Raw genomic sequence first — 12,693 nt, 5'->3', positions numbered from 1 at the left:
CTCTTGGTGCTACGGTGCACGTTGACGTATAAAGGTACTTCTACGATATATGAATTTTGGCTTAATGCGTATGTACCTAAGTACATATGTATTTAGCTCCCTGTACGCCCAAGCTCATTCCCTGCTGCGTAAACCTTCAGCACACCTGCACCTTAAACTAGCAGCTCCACCTATAGGGCCATCAAAGTCTTGATTCGCCTCAACTTTGAACAGGCCATTAAAAAGGTTTTCAGGTACCAACTCAGAGTTTACACTTTGAATATAGTACTTCCAATTCGTCGAGGAAATATTCGCATTTCTTTACACCAGACGATTCAACTGGAGACTTACTGTTTCTTACCAAATTGCGGCAGTCATCGTCTTGCTAACGGGAATCTATAACCAATTGTATACTCGTATACATCGTGAGGCACAAAGTATTTGCCACTAAAAGCACCAGGGGTATAATAGTTGAGGAACTCTTTGACCATATACAGAATACGGAAATATTTACCTACGTTTGGCAATTTAGCATCATGGCCGCGCAAGATTCAAATCCGAATTTACCTCCTTCTGAGGCAACAAAAGCAGTTCTAGTTCCGTCCGATGAACTACCAGAAGGAGCACAAAAAGTAGAGGAGATCGACTTCAATGCCTTTAAGGGACGTCCTATCACCGTGGATGACATTATCGGAGGGATGAAGCATATGGGATTTCAAGCGTCTTCTGTGGCCGAAGCCGTTCGAATCATCAACGATATGGTTAGCAAAGGGAAAGTATCTGGCTGCTCTAGGGACGTTAACTAACAACGTCTGAAGCGAACATGGCGCGACCCGGAAACAGGTGACAAGACAACAATCTTTCTCGGATATACCTCCAACATGATCTCATCCGGGCTTAGGGGGATCTTTCGATATCTTGTAGAACACAAGCATGTTTCGTGTATTGTCACCACCGCTGGTGGTATCGAAGAAGACTTTATCAAATGTCTTGGCGATACTTATATGTCCTCGTTCAGCGCCAAGGGGGCTGAGCTCAGAGCTAAAGGTTTAAACCGGATAGGAAACCTCATGGTTCCTAATGCGAACTACTGCGCTTTTGAGGATTGGGTTGTTCCCATCCTAGACAAGATGCTCGAAGAGCAAGAAGCAAGTAAAGGGACGGAAGAAGAAATTAACTGGACACCATCTAAGGTCATCCACCGCCTAGGTAAGGAGATTAATGACGAAAGATCCGTATATTATTGGGCATACAAGAACGATATCCCCGTGTTCTGCCCTGCTTTGACGGATGGTAGCTTGGGAGACATGTTATACTTCCACACATTCAAAGCTTCGCCGCGCCAATTAAAAATTGACATAGTTGAGGATATTCGGCGCGTCAACACCATTTCCGTCCGAGCCAAACGAGCCGGGATCATCATACTGGGCGGTGGCGTCGTCAAACACCACATTGCTAACGCTTGCTTGATGAGGAACGGTGCTGAGTCCGCCGTCTACATCAACACTGCCCAGGAGTTCGATGGCAGCGATGCTGGTGCACGACCAGATGAAGCGGTATCTTGGGGGAAGATTAAGGTTGGAGCCGATCATGTCAAGGTGAGGAGGCTCAAATCATCTCGCCAGATCTGGTCCTATCTATATCAATCTAACACATATTCTAGGTTTACCTTGAAGCATCTGCTTGCTTTCCATTCATTGTAGCCAGCACTTTTGCTAAGGATGGATAGATGGAGACTACATCTAGTATAGAGTTACAAAGTTTATCTGACAGCCGCATGGCGCACGTCTCCTTTTTCTCTAGGAACTATCTAAACTCTCTAGGGACATAGATAAATAAGATAACCACTGAATTACTTTCATGAACATTGTTAGAATATCTTTATTGATGAAATTTTTTACCAGTATCTACGGTTGTTCATAACCTGGTGGATTTGTTCCCGCATAAGTTTGGTAGCATAAGAAAGTAGGGTTGCGGATGTAAACCCAGCCAACCCCCTAATGATGTATGGGATACCAACTTCCTACGGCAACGACAATAAGTAACATTCAACACGATATCTAGTACTACTAGCGACAACTATTTCCTCTTGTCATTATGGCTAGGTGGCTTGAAGCTATATCATCCTAGTTGGTGGCGTTTAGCTCTGAACACATTGGAGTGATGATAAAACTAAAGCAGGAACTCGAAATATTACAGACTTAAGTATACAGAGAAACACATCCGCCAGGCAGGACTTAACTTTTCGAGAATATCATTGTTAAAAAGAACCAAAAGTTAAGCTCCTTTTTGACTAAAAGCACCTTTGGCTTCCTGGAAAACACCCAACTTTTTCTCCTCGGCAACACATTTCATAACAGACACTCGAATGACTCAACATATTCTTGTATTCTTGCTAGACCATCCGCAATAGCTAACAACCACTTCAAAACATTCATTCATATAATCGCCGTCTCCAACATGAGCCGGTCCTTTCTTGACATCGTTTTGAACAAGGACGAAGACAAACCGAGAGTTCCCAGTATCGACTCAAGTCCAACTCAGACTATCTCGGTAGACCCGTCACGTCTTCACAATTCAGTTGCTAGTCCGCCAATTATGGGCACTTCACCAAACTTGCCACCTTCCAACTCAGTAGATAGCTCGTCAACTCCTGGCATTCTTGCAGGTGGGCCACAACCGCCTACTGTCAGCTTCGCATTGCCCCCATTGCGTCCGGCGCAGCCCTCGTCGCAAACGATGGCACCTAACCAAAGGATCATGCCGGAAGATTTTGAGGCGGCCGTGATACTGGCGTGTATGAAAGACGACGAGAAGGATCGAAGTGTGTAAGTATAAGCAACGACATTGCGACTTCCCCTTCTAGCAACACTATCCACACCTAGAGCTAAGGTTGGAAGTTTCGATACGTCATCTTTATTTGTCAAGAGGAAACAACGTCCAGTACTGTTTCCTCTCACCAGACTGCTTATTGCAATATCTCCCTTCCCTCACACTTTAATACTTATCATACACACCTACAACTCTCCCAACTCCCCCTTCCTGTTCCTAAATCCCTCGGACTTGGTTCTCAATTTACCTTTGACACTTCATTGATGAATCAATGAATTAACAATATTCCAAAGATCCAGAGCGAAAACCTCGACAGGCGCCATGAACCAACAAGGCATTGCTGGAGCAGGACCATCAAGACACCCTACACCCCCCTCAGTCAGGAAGCATATCGCCAACGTCCACCGCACAATAGGAGGCCGCCCTCCAAAGAATTGTCCGCTGGAAGTGTGGGATGAATATTACAAAAAGTTCAAGGCTGAGAACGACCGCCAAGGAGTGGAGAGTGCAGAGAATTCGTGGACGCAGCTTGCCAAGGGGGAGCAGTTCATTGAGAAAATGAGGCATCGACCATTCCCACAATTTGGTAACAGCAGTGAAGAGGACGAGCTGCCCAAAGGCGTCCTGCCCGCAATTCCAGCCACTCGAAGAGGCCAGACTGAACGAAGCCAAGCAACTTCCAAGAAGGATCTGAGAAAGAGTGCTCAACCAGTCAAATCAGCTACCGGAAACGGACAGCAAGTATCCAAGGCCGAAGACGAAGCCGCAGCATCCCTCACAGCGCTTGCACAAGCCCAACCAGCAAAGCAATCATCAGCAGATTCACCTCAAGCCCAATCTGACATGAAGCCTAAGCGACGCCGCACTGGGCCAGAGAGCCTTAGATCCTCTCTCGGCAAGAACTGGGAAGCACAGGTGGACGAGGATGGTCATAGGCCAGCTAGACGTGGTAGAAAGAACTGAAGAGCTCTAACAGAGAAGTTAAAGAGGGTGTATTGGCCGGAAGTTCACGTTAGACTTTATCATCACCTCGTTACTTCGGAGGATGAGGATGGGTTTCTGATAGACAATGCAAAATGTGTGTTGCAATTCATCGTGGATGGCTATGGCGTTATGTATTCATGAAAGCCGGAGGGCATTCAAGGCGGTTGAAGCATCCGGGGGAGTTCGAGCCATGGATCATGAATGGAATGGATGATTGTTTTCTTTTTACTTGCAAGGACCCTAAGGTCTAACCAAGCCTTACATAGGCAGGCAAAAGGGGATATGTGCTCGGGTTTGTTTCTATCGGTGCATTAAGCAAAGTAGTGACAACTACATACGTACAATACACAAAGCTGTAGTTGCATTGCAGATCAATTGGGGACGTTGTCTGCATGATGAACGTTACCAAAGCTACCTTGGCTCCCCTTGAATCGTCCTTGTCGTCCAGCCCCACGCATGGATGTGCGGTACATGAAGTACATGAAAGTATAGCCGTAGCTCAAATGGGCTTAGCGCATGATGATTTACATTTGTGCAACCCGATGCTCCGCGAGTTTATTACCGATAATACATACACCTTTTTTAAGGGTATTTTTAGTGTACCGTTCTTTCCAGAGATCATCTTCTTAACACTAATGAAGAGGGACATCCGTATTCGATGTTTGTGACTATCGATCATCCATTGAGGATGTCCGTGCAAGTACTATACCCTTTACGCGAGTTATCTTGCCCTATTTGTTCATTGTATACTTTGATGACTATAGGTAGGCAGACTGTATGAGGAAGTTACACGCAGAGGATCTTCGTCCCACAGATAAACTTGACCTGATCATGCATGTCCACAGTTGGCAGTCTCAAATTATGTGGGTCCATACGGATACTGAAGGCGTGAACAGGTGATTGGACCTATGAAAATGGCAATTGCAGGGGTGTCTCTTCGAGAAATTGATGGGTCTTATGGAGCCTAGCATCTTCAAGGTTTTAAGAGACTAGCGGCTTCTGGGCTCCGGCGTTTTGATCCTTGTCGGGTTTAGTTTGGATCTAACCGAACTGGGATTCTAGTCATCTTGACTGAGCACCGGGCGCCACGCGAAAGTCTGTGTTTTCAAGATCTCCAATTTCAGCCTCTTCAAACTTCTACCATCTTTAACTATCCTATCACGTAGTAGTCGTTCTATCTTCCTAGTACCCGCGCATTTACTAGGATCGATAATCCGATACTGTGGCTTTCACTTGGTGGTGTTTTAACTCATTGACGACGCCAAAGGGGACACATTCGTGAAGAAAAGATACTTTAAACGTGTGGCGCCTTACTTCTTTCTCATTCATTGCCGTCTTGCCGCAACTTAATCCGAATCCGATCTTGCCCAACAAACTCGGCTGGTTAGAAGTTCTACGCCTCAAATCGTCATTTATTGGCTCCATGAGAACTTCGCAGGCTGAATATCAATAGGCGGGCCTATCTTGCCCTCCGTGACCGTTATGTAAGTCAAACCTCCCAAACCTACCCTTGAAAAACGTTACGACTGCCACCGGAAAGTTTGCTGGGAGATTATCGCCGTTAAAGTACCAGCGAGTTTGTACTTGGTATATATTGCATAAAATCTTTATATTATAAAGATTTTATCGGATGTATTCTCATTTACGCCGCGTGTAATTGTTCTGTGTAGAGATCGGCCTTGTTGATTCTTCGTACTTATATCTGTTTGCTTGTAGGGCTTCCCGCTATAGTGGGTCGCGATATGATGGCGAGTCGCGTCGCTCTAGGTCGAGGGATCGCTCGCCGGATCGGAGATCGCTATATAGTGATGGCGGACCACGGCGTGCTTCTGCAGAGTCTCGATCGAATAGCTCGGCATTCCAAACCAACCGGGACTCCTTTCGCGACAACTTATCAAGGGAACCCCCAAGGGGTCCCAAAGCTCTGCTCGATGCCCCTAGTGGACCTCGCGGGGGTGGTTACTCGGGCGACTTTCGTGGTAGAGGTCGTGGACGAGGAAGAGGCTGGCGAGACGATAGCCGAGACCGCGGAAGAGATCGAGACAGTGACTTCCGAGATCGACGAGATAATTCTTACAGAGATGAACGTAGTCGAGAACGCGACCGTGGAGATTGGCGAGACCGCGATCGAGACAGCTTCAGAGGACGGCGGCCGTCTCCTCGCGGACGATCGCCTCCTCAAAGGGATTTTCGCGATCTGAGGGATATGCGAGATGCTCCGTTAGGCGTTGACGCAGAGCGAGCCCGGCGCGGATCGAGAGACGGGCCCTTGTCCGCTGGTTCGTCTTCCTCCGACCCTCCCTTCGCTCCTTCGTACCGGGGTGGTTATAGTGGACGAGGTCGTGGAAGAGGTCGCGGCGGAGATTGGGGGGATAGAGGCCGCGGACGAGGATTCTATGATGATCGCGACAGATATGCCTACAGGTCCCGTTCCCAGGAAGGACGGTACCGGGATCGTGAGGATCGTGATCGTGATATTAGATACCCTGATCCAGACTTGCGCCCACGCGATCATCGAGACGATCGCGACGTGCGAGACCGCGAGGTACGGCCAAAACTCGAGCGAGCATCACATGAACCACCCCCAATACCTGCTAAGGACGTCTCACCCCCTCCCGTGGCCCCGGCCGCGCCATCTTTTGGATCCGTGCCCAACAGAACAACAGCAACCGATGTTGGCTTAGCTACAGGCAAGGCGCCGCCAACGGGACCTAGGGCACTCAAGGAGGACCGCCCGGCGCCTTCTGGCTCTGCACTTAATGCGGATGCAAGACTGCCGCCTATAGGACCGTCAAGGTCCTACATGGACATAGGACAATCTACAATCCCTTCCGGTCCCCGCTCTTCTACTATAAACCGCCCGGGACCTTCAAGCAAGCAATGGATTAACCCCAATATAAAGCGCGTACCTGAATCGCCGAAATTAAATAGATCACAGAGTCTTGCTCAACCCCGGCCTACTGGACCCCGTCCGGATGGTGCGCATATTGATCAATCGGTAGATGGTGATCAAAGACAGTTTAGTAATGATACTAAAGCCGACCCGCAGGTAGAGAAACAGCCTAAGGATACACAAGCTGTCGACTTGGACGAAGAACCTGCGAAAGTAGATCAGCGCCCGCAATCTGCTAGGTCGTCCGTAGATCAGGAACATAAACCCCAGGATGCCGTATCCGGAACAACAGTCAAAGAGGAGGATGGCGAGGTGAGGCGCGTTGATGATACCACCCAAGAGAGTCCCATTGTCGAACCCGAGATCTTACCGGTAGTCAACGAACCGAAAACAAAAGAACACCGACGCCCTACGCTGAAAGTATTGCCGAAGCATGTTTCCCTGCCCCAGAAAGAAACAAGACTGCCTATCTTAGACCAGTCATCGGAATCAGATGACGAGGAAATTGGCGATGTCATTGAATCGCAGATGAAGGACGTTGAATCAAAATTGAAGCAGCTTGAGGGCATTGATGACGTGCCAATGGATGCTATAGTACGGCATGCAATAGTATCACTAGAGGCTGTTGGTAAGATTATGAGCGAACCAGAGGGTTTGGACGATATGGTCGGCCCTGTGCCTGAAAATGTGTCTCTACCTGGGAAAACTCCCCCGGCAACCGAAGCTGAGCCCATGAGGGCACCAAGTGTTGAAGCAGCTAAAAGTCTTGACGATGTCAAGGAAGCTAATGATACCCAAGAAGTCATTAAAAACAAAACCCCCTCGCCATCCTTAGAAAAACAAACTTCACCTTTGAACACAACAAGTTCAAGCGCAGAGCACCCGCAACCATCCATCGAACAAGACATGGATATACCTGCACCTCCCGAGGCACCGCTTGGTGAAAACAAGCTGAAGGATGATGATAGAGATGTGACAATGGAAGACGCACAAGACATTAGCCAGCCTGACTCCGAGGCACAAGGACCGCAGCATGCCCAGCTATCGACCTCTCACAGACAGTCAGTCGATGGTCCGTTTGAAACCACTCACACACAGTCACGGGAAATTAGTAAACGAGGCTCAAGCACACCATCTCCCGCAGAAGATGAAGATGAAACAGATATCGAGGACGTTGACATTCACACCATCGAGATTGTCCGCGAGCATATGGCCACTCCTCCGATTGATAGCCTACCTCACTTTGATGGAAAGCCGTGGTTTAAGGACCAGGATTTTCTTAAGTCGATGGACGCTCCGAACCCGGGCCTCGATGCCTTTATTTTACAGAGACTGGATGAGGAAGCATTAGTCCGGAAGGCCGAGGAGAGAAGGGGACAAGAGCTTTACGATAAGAATTACGATCGTTACCTACGCTTTACCATGTCGAATGATCCCGTTGCTGTCAAAAGTCGAGAGAAATTTATGCATGTTCCTGGAGCGGAAACCAACGGCCATAGGCCTGGCTTCCACGAATCCAGACCCGAGGGTACAAGGCGTAGTAGGTACGCATCAGAACGTGACCTAGAGAGGATTCTGGAGGAGTCGCGCCGTGTCGAGGATGAAAAGAGAGAGCGTCAAATGCAGGCAGAAAGAGAACGGTATAGGACCGAGAAAGAAGCTGTGTTGCCCCGTCAATATCAACTACCAGAAGAGCGAGAGAAGGAATTCTATCGGGATGTGACTGGATTCATCGAGCCTGAGAAAATCGTGGCGGCTTGGCAACTCTTACCTCCGGTGGACAATTTTACGCCAGAAGAAACGGCGACATTTGAAAAGGCGTATCTCGAATTCCCTAAGCAATGGGGTCGTGTTTCTGAACCGTTGGCGGAGAGAGACTTCGGAACCAGCATCCAGTTCTATTACCTCAAGAAAGAGAAGGAAGAACTTAACTTGAAGGAGAAGCTTAAGAAGCGACCGAGACAACGTAAGAAGGGCGGTCGCGGCAAGCAACGATCTAGTGCATTGGTCTCCGAACTTGGAAACGGCGAAAATGAGAATGAGGAAAACCAGGAGACGGGTGAAAACGGCGAGAGGCGTCGACCTAGACGTGCGGCCGCTCCTACTTTCAACTCGGAAGCTACTCCAGCGACAGATGGCGAAAGTGGAACGCCATCCGGTACACCCGGACGAAGAGGTGCGAAAGGAGACGGGAGTGCCGAAAAGCCGGAACGCAAGCCTAGAGGGCGCCGAGCTGCTAAGGATAAGGAACCGAAACAGCCTCGTGTCAACCAGACTCTGGCTGCGGCACCGCCTACGGGGACTAAAGGTAACCGTTCGCGATCTAGTTCTCGTGTTCATGCACCGGAGTGGGCACCACCGCAAACACCGAATGAAGCCACTAGAGCTCCGACTCAGTACGAACTGACCCCAACCACGACGGCCGTCCCGCCTGTTGCCATTTCTGCACCATTCCCACCGGCGCAGCCGATTCTGAGTCCCGAGAGGGGAGTTCCTCCCCCTCCGCCTCCTCCGCCCCCTGTTTCGATGTCTGTCGATACGATGGGCCCTCCACCGTTGCGCCCAGAGCCTCCGCAACAGCCCACTGTTGCTATGCTCGATATGGGCCAACCGGCAGTGTCGGACCGCAGATCCGGCACGCAGGCCTCCAGCTACTGGAGCGTACCTGAGGCGAACGATTTTCCTCAGTTGCTTCGTTCCTTCGGAAGCGATTGGGCAGCGATTGCGACACATATGCGAACTAAGACTCCGATTATGGTAAGCATCGCAGTTAATATCTTACCCAATCCTTGTATGTTGACACGCTTACTAAATTTGCGCAGATCAAAAACTACTATACGCGCAAGAAGGACGCCAATGACTGGCAGGGAATCGTCGAGGAAGCAGATGCGAGGAAAGCCAGAGGCGAGAAGAGGCCCGCACCGCCGGCACCCAGTTCCGGCGTCAAAAAGCGGTATGAAACATCGGGCAACCGACCACTCGCGGCTGCAGACGCAGTTATGGAAGATAGCCCTGCACCTAAGCTTGAGCATCCCCAGACATCGCAGCCGACGTCGGGTCGGTTCAATGTCCCAATAGCAGCTCAACCGCAACCTACGCTTATTCAGTCCTCATTCGTGCCAGCGACTCAGTCTCCGCTGATCCAAAGCCACGGAGCTACCCCGCCTGGATCGCAACCTCTTGCCCAACCAGTCACCCAGACTATGTCTCCTCGGCCTATGAGAGCTCCGTTCTCCCTCACCGATAGAGAACGTGAACTACCTGCCCAGCAGCCCGCCCGCGTTCCGTTAGGGCAGAAGCCTGCTCCGGCTGGACAGCCACCAGTATCCGAAGCTCCCATGGGGAGACATCCTTTGCCTGGATCCTTGATCGAGCCTCACTCGGAACGACCTAGAGTTGAGCCTAAAGCTCCCAAGGAACAACCTCGCCAGCAGCTGCGCGTCAAACAGGAACCAGATCTTATCCATCAATACGATCACTTTGTTCCTCAAGCCCAGACTGCCCGCATGACGTTGTCTCGCCCAGAAAGTGTGCCGCTATCACGTCCACCCGACCCCCCGCGAGCAGTGGCGCCAGCTCCGCAAGGGCCTCAACCGGGTTCATTCGCAACCATTCTCCAACAGCACGGTAAGAACATTTTGCAGGAGGGGAATCCATCTCCACCGGCTCGACCTCGTCCGATCTCCACACTATCCCGGCCAGCATCTGGTGCTAGTAGCGGAACTGAGCCATTCAGCGCTCCACCGGCGCAGCCTACGCCGCCTATCGTCGCCTCTGCGCCAACTCGTCCTCCTGAACGTAAGACGTCCAACCTAATGGCGCTATTGAATGACGACACGCCCACGCCCCCTCCACCTCCCCCTAAGAGGGTTACCGAGATACCTGCGGTTGCGAAGCCGTCTTCGACACCACCACCTCAATCCAATCTCTCCCGTCCTCCACCCCCTCCGCCGCCGCCATCTCACATTCGAAGAGAGTCGGGTATGCAAGAGGCTCAAGCCTATGGATACGGCCGAAACCCACCTCAAGCGCCATCCGCAATGCCACCACTTAAACCGTATGCGGCTGCATCGCCTCAAGCGCAACATCTGAATGCTCCCCGTCACATGCAATTGGACGCAGCAGCAGCAGAACGAGAGTATTACAGTGGTCGACCACGCTCCTATCCTTCTGCGCATCAATCTCCGGCGGCAGGTTCACCCCAGAGCGCGCATCACTACCTACCCCCCAATCAGCCGTCTCAGGTGGCTTACCAATCTCAACCCTCATATCCTTATGGGGCACAGGTTCAACCACCTAACATAGCCTCGCCTCCACCCCAGTACGGGGGCCATTCCGCTCCCAGAGGCCACGAGCCTCAGTCCAGCCGAGATTTAGGTTGGCCTGGTCCACATCAGGGCCACCCGTTACAACAGCAGCACCAGCCGCACCAGCAGCCACAACAACCGCCCCCACAACACCAGTCGGCCTGGTCATCGCATCCTCCGCAGCCCCCCAAGTCTACGCAACCCCCGCCAACGCAATCAGCATGGGCTGCACAGCAACCTGCTCCGAAACCTCCATCAGCTAGTACCTCAGTTCCACCACAGCCTTCTTGGGCCTCAGTTCCGCCGCCTAGAGGTCATGATCCCATGGCTCTCCGCGACGTCCGAGATGTCTATCCGCCGCACGGCATGCGAGCTCCTTTACAACAGTACGCACCTGCCTCGCGAGCTCCTGAGCCGCCGCCTCCGCAGGCACCGGCTGCATACCCTCGGTACGCTAGCACGCCAGTTCCCGGACGGGATCCTCGCGATCCTGGTCCGCCAAGGAGCTATACTCCTAGCCCTTACGACAGCAGAGGCTACCCGTCTTCTAACCCAGAGATCCGCGAGGCCCAGATGCGTGAACAGCAACAACAATCAATCTTGCAGCAGCAACTGCGACCCCAGGATAGACATGGTTTATATGATCGGCCGCCGCCCGATAGATATGGAAGATAGGAGAGTCCGTATTCATTCCCAGGTGCGTCGTTGCCTAGTAATGGTGGTAATAGTGAAGAGGGAGAGGATGGATCACCCTAAATAGGGTGTCTTGTCTAGTACAGGTGGCCATGATCCTGGAGGTGGCCTTCAGACCTGATAATACTTGATGGATTAAGCATTTATGTCAAGGGGAGGTCCAATGGTAGGAACCTAAATCGCTCATCATTGTGGTACGGCTCTTGGGTCGGCTTACAACTCTAGCCCTCGAGTTTGCCTATTTTTGACAACTACTTGTACGAATGTTATCTCACGACCCTATACACCGCATTCATCCGATGACATACGCTGCCTTGGAGCTTACCGTACCACCGCAGCAGCTCGATACTACTTAGGTAGATCAGATTACACCATACATTTCACACTGTTTCCTCTTCTTCCCGTCGATTCTTCGACCTGTCATCTGCATCTTGCAATATTGGACGCAGGTCGGACTCATCATCAATCATCTCACGGCATCCTGACGATCTCACGTTCTCAGGGGAGGAGGAAAAAAAAGGGGGGAGGCTTTCATAATCGACAGTCGGCAGCTTAGCAGAGAGAGGGGGGAGAACAGAGACCCGGGTTCCGGACCGGATTGGGGGACTCGGTGGGCACTGTGCTAGGGGGGAAAAATGCCATGCTGACGTGTCGAGTGTGTTGTTAGTTTATTGTATGAGAAAGACAGACCTTTTTATTCCTTCTATGAACTGTATAGGTTTTGCGATGAGTGTGAAAGTGTTAAATGATGTAGTAATGCCTTTTAGGAGCAGGGGTAAGAGTGCGTATTCGAGATCGCTTCACTCGAAATCCCTATGCTCTATTGAATTGGGCAGTAGGCGGCTAATGGATGTGATTCGCCTAGGTTAATGGGTAAGCATGTGTGTTCTGATATGCCGTAGCGAGTTGATTCAAGAGACTGAAAAATTAAGGAGCATATGTCATACGGGAGTATAAAGGCTAGATGTTACGTGATATTTACAACTATATCGTTCCATTTCATAT

At 50.6% G+C, this 12,693-nt stretch overlaps 3 protein-coding genes across 3 annotated transcripts; all 3 read left to right on the top strand.

The window, feature by feature from the left end:
• The first annotated feature begins 144 nt into the window (after positions 1-144).
• F4807DRAFT_422284 (Deoxyhypusine synthase) lies at positions 145-1,844 on the top strand. Its single transcript, XM_047997665.1, has 3 exons — positions 145-740; positions 798-1,577; positions 1,643-1,844. Exons 1-3 carry the CDS (start codon positions 516-518, stop codon positions 1,706-1,708), a joined length of 1,071 nt encoding a protein of 356 aa, XP_047855212.1. The 5' UTR covers positions 145-515; the 3' UTR covers positions 1,709-1,844.
• Positions 1,845-2,972: 1,128 nt separating this feature from the next.
• On the top strand, positions 2,973-3,908 carry F4807DRAFT_55891 (uncharacterized protein). Its single transcript, XM_048003203.1, has one exon. The coding sequence runs from the start codon at positions 3,133-3,135 to the stop codon at positions 3,772-3,774; it is 642 nt and encodes a 213-aa protein (XP_047855211.1). The 5' UTR covers positions 2,973-3,132; the 3' UTR covers positions 3,775-3,908.
• Positions 3,909-4,912: 1,004 nt separating this feature from the next.
• On the top strand, positions 4,913-12,394 carry F4807DRAFT_422279 (uncharacterized protein). The gene is made up of 3 exons (XM_047997664.1): positions 4,913-5,279; positions 5,512-9,445; positions 9,511-12,394. Coding segments are annotated over exons 1-3 (6,096 nt in total). The 5' UTR covers positions 4,913-5,277; the 3' UTR covers positions 11,671-12,394.
• The last annotated feature ends 299 nt before the right edge of the window (positions 12,395-12,693 follow it).

Source organism: Annulohypoxylon truncatum (genome assembly GCF_022578515.1).
Source record: "Annulohypoxylon truncatum strain CBS 140777 unplaced genomic scaffold F4807scaffold_12, whole genome shotgun sequence".
Lineage (NCBI taxonomy): Eukaryota > Fungi > Ascomycota > Sordariomycetes > Xylariales > Hypoxylaceae > Annulohypoxylon > Annulohypoxylon truncatum.
Note: the sequence above shows the minus strand (reverse complement) of the source record. Positions and strands in the feature narration are given on the sequence as shown.

What these genes read in the sequence shown, in the direction of transcription:
- F4807DRAFT_422284 (XM_047997665.1), top strand. Translation starts at nt 516, where the DNA reads ATGGCCGCGCAAGATTCAAATCCGAATTTACCTCCTTCTGAGGCAACA. An exon ending in TTCGAATCATCAACGATATG is followed by an intron (nt 741 to 797) that starts GTTAGCAAAGGG and finishes CAACGTCTGAAG; the next exon opens with CGAACATGGCGCGACCCGGA. An exon ending in TTGGAGCCGATCATGTCAAG is followed by an intron (nt 1,578 to 1,642) that starts GTGAGGAGGCTC and finishes CACATATTCTAG; the next exon opens with GTTTACCTTGAAGCATCTGC.
- F4807DRAFT_422279 (XM_047997664.1), top strand. An exon ending in GAACTAAGACTCCGATTATG is followed by an intron (nt 9,446 to 9,510) that starts GTAAGCATCGCA and finishes AAATTTGCGCAG; the next exon opens with ATCAAAAACTACTATACGCG.
- F4807DRAFT_55891 (XM_048003203.1), top strand. Translation starts at nt 3,133, where the DNA reads ATGAACCAACAAGGCATTGCTGGAGCAGGACCATCAAGACACCCTACA.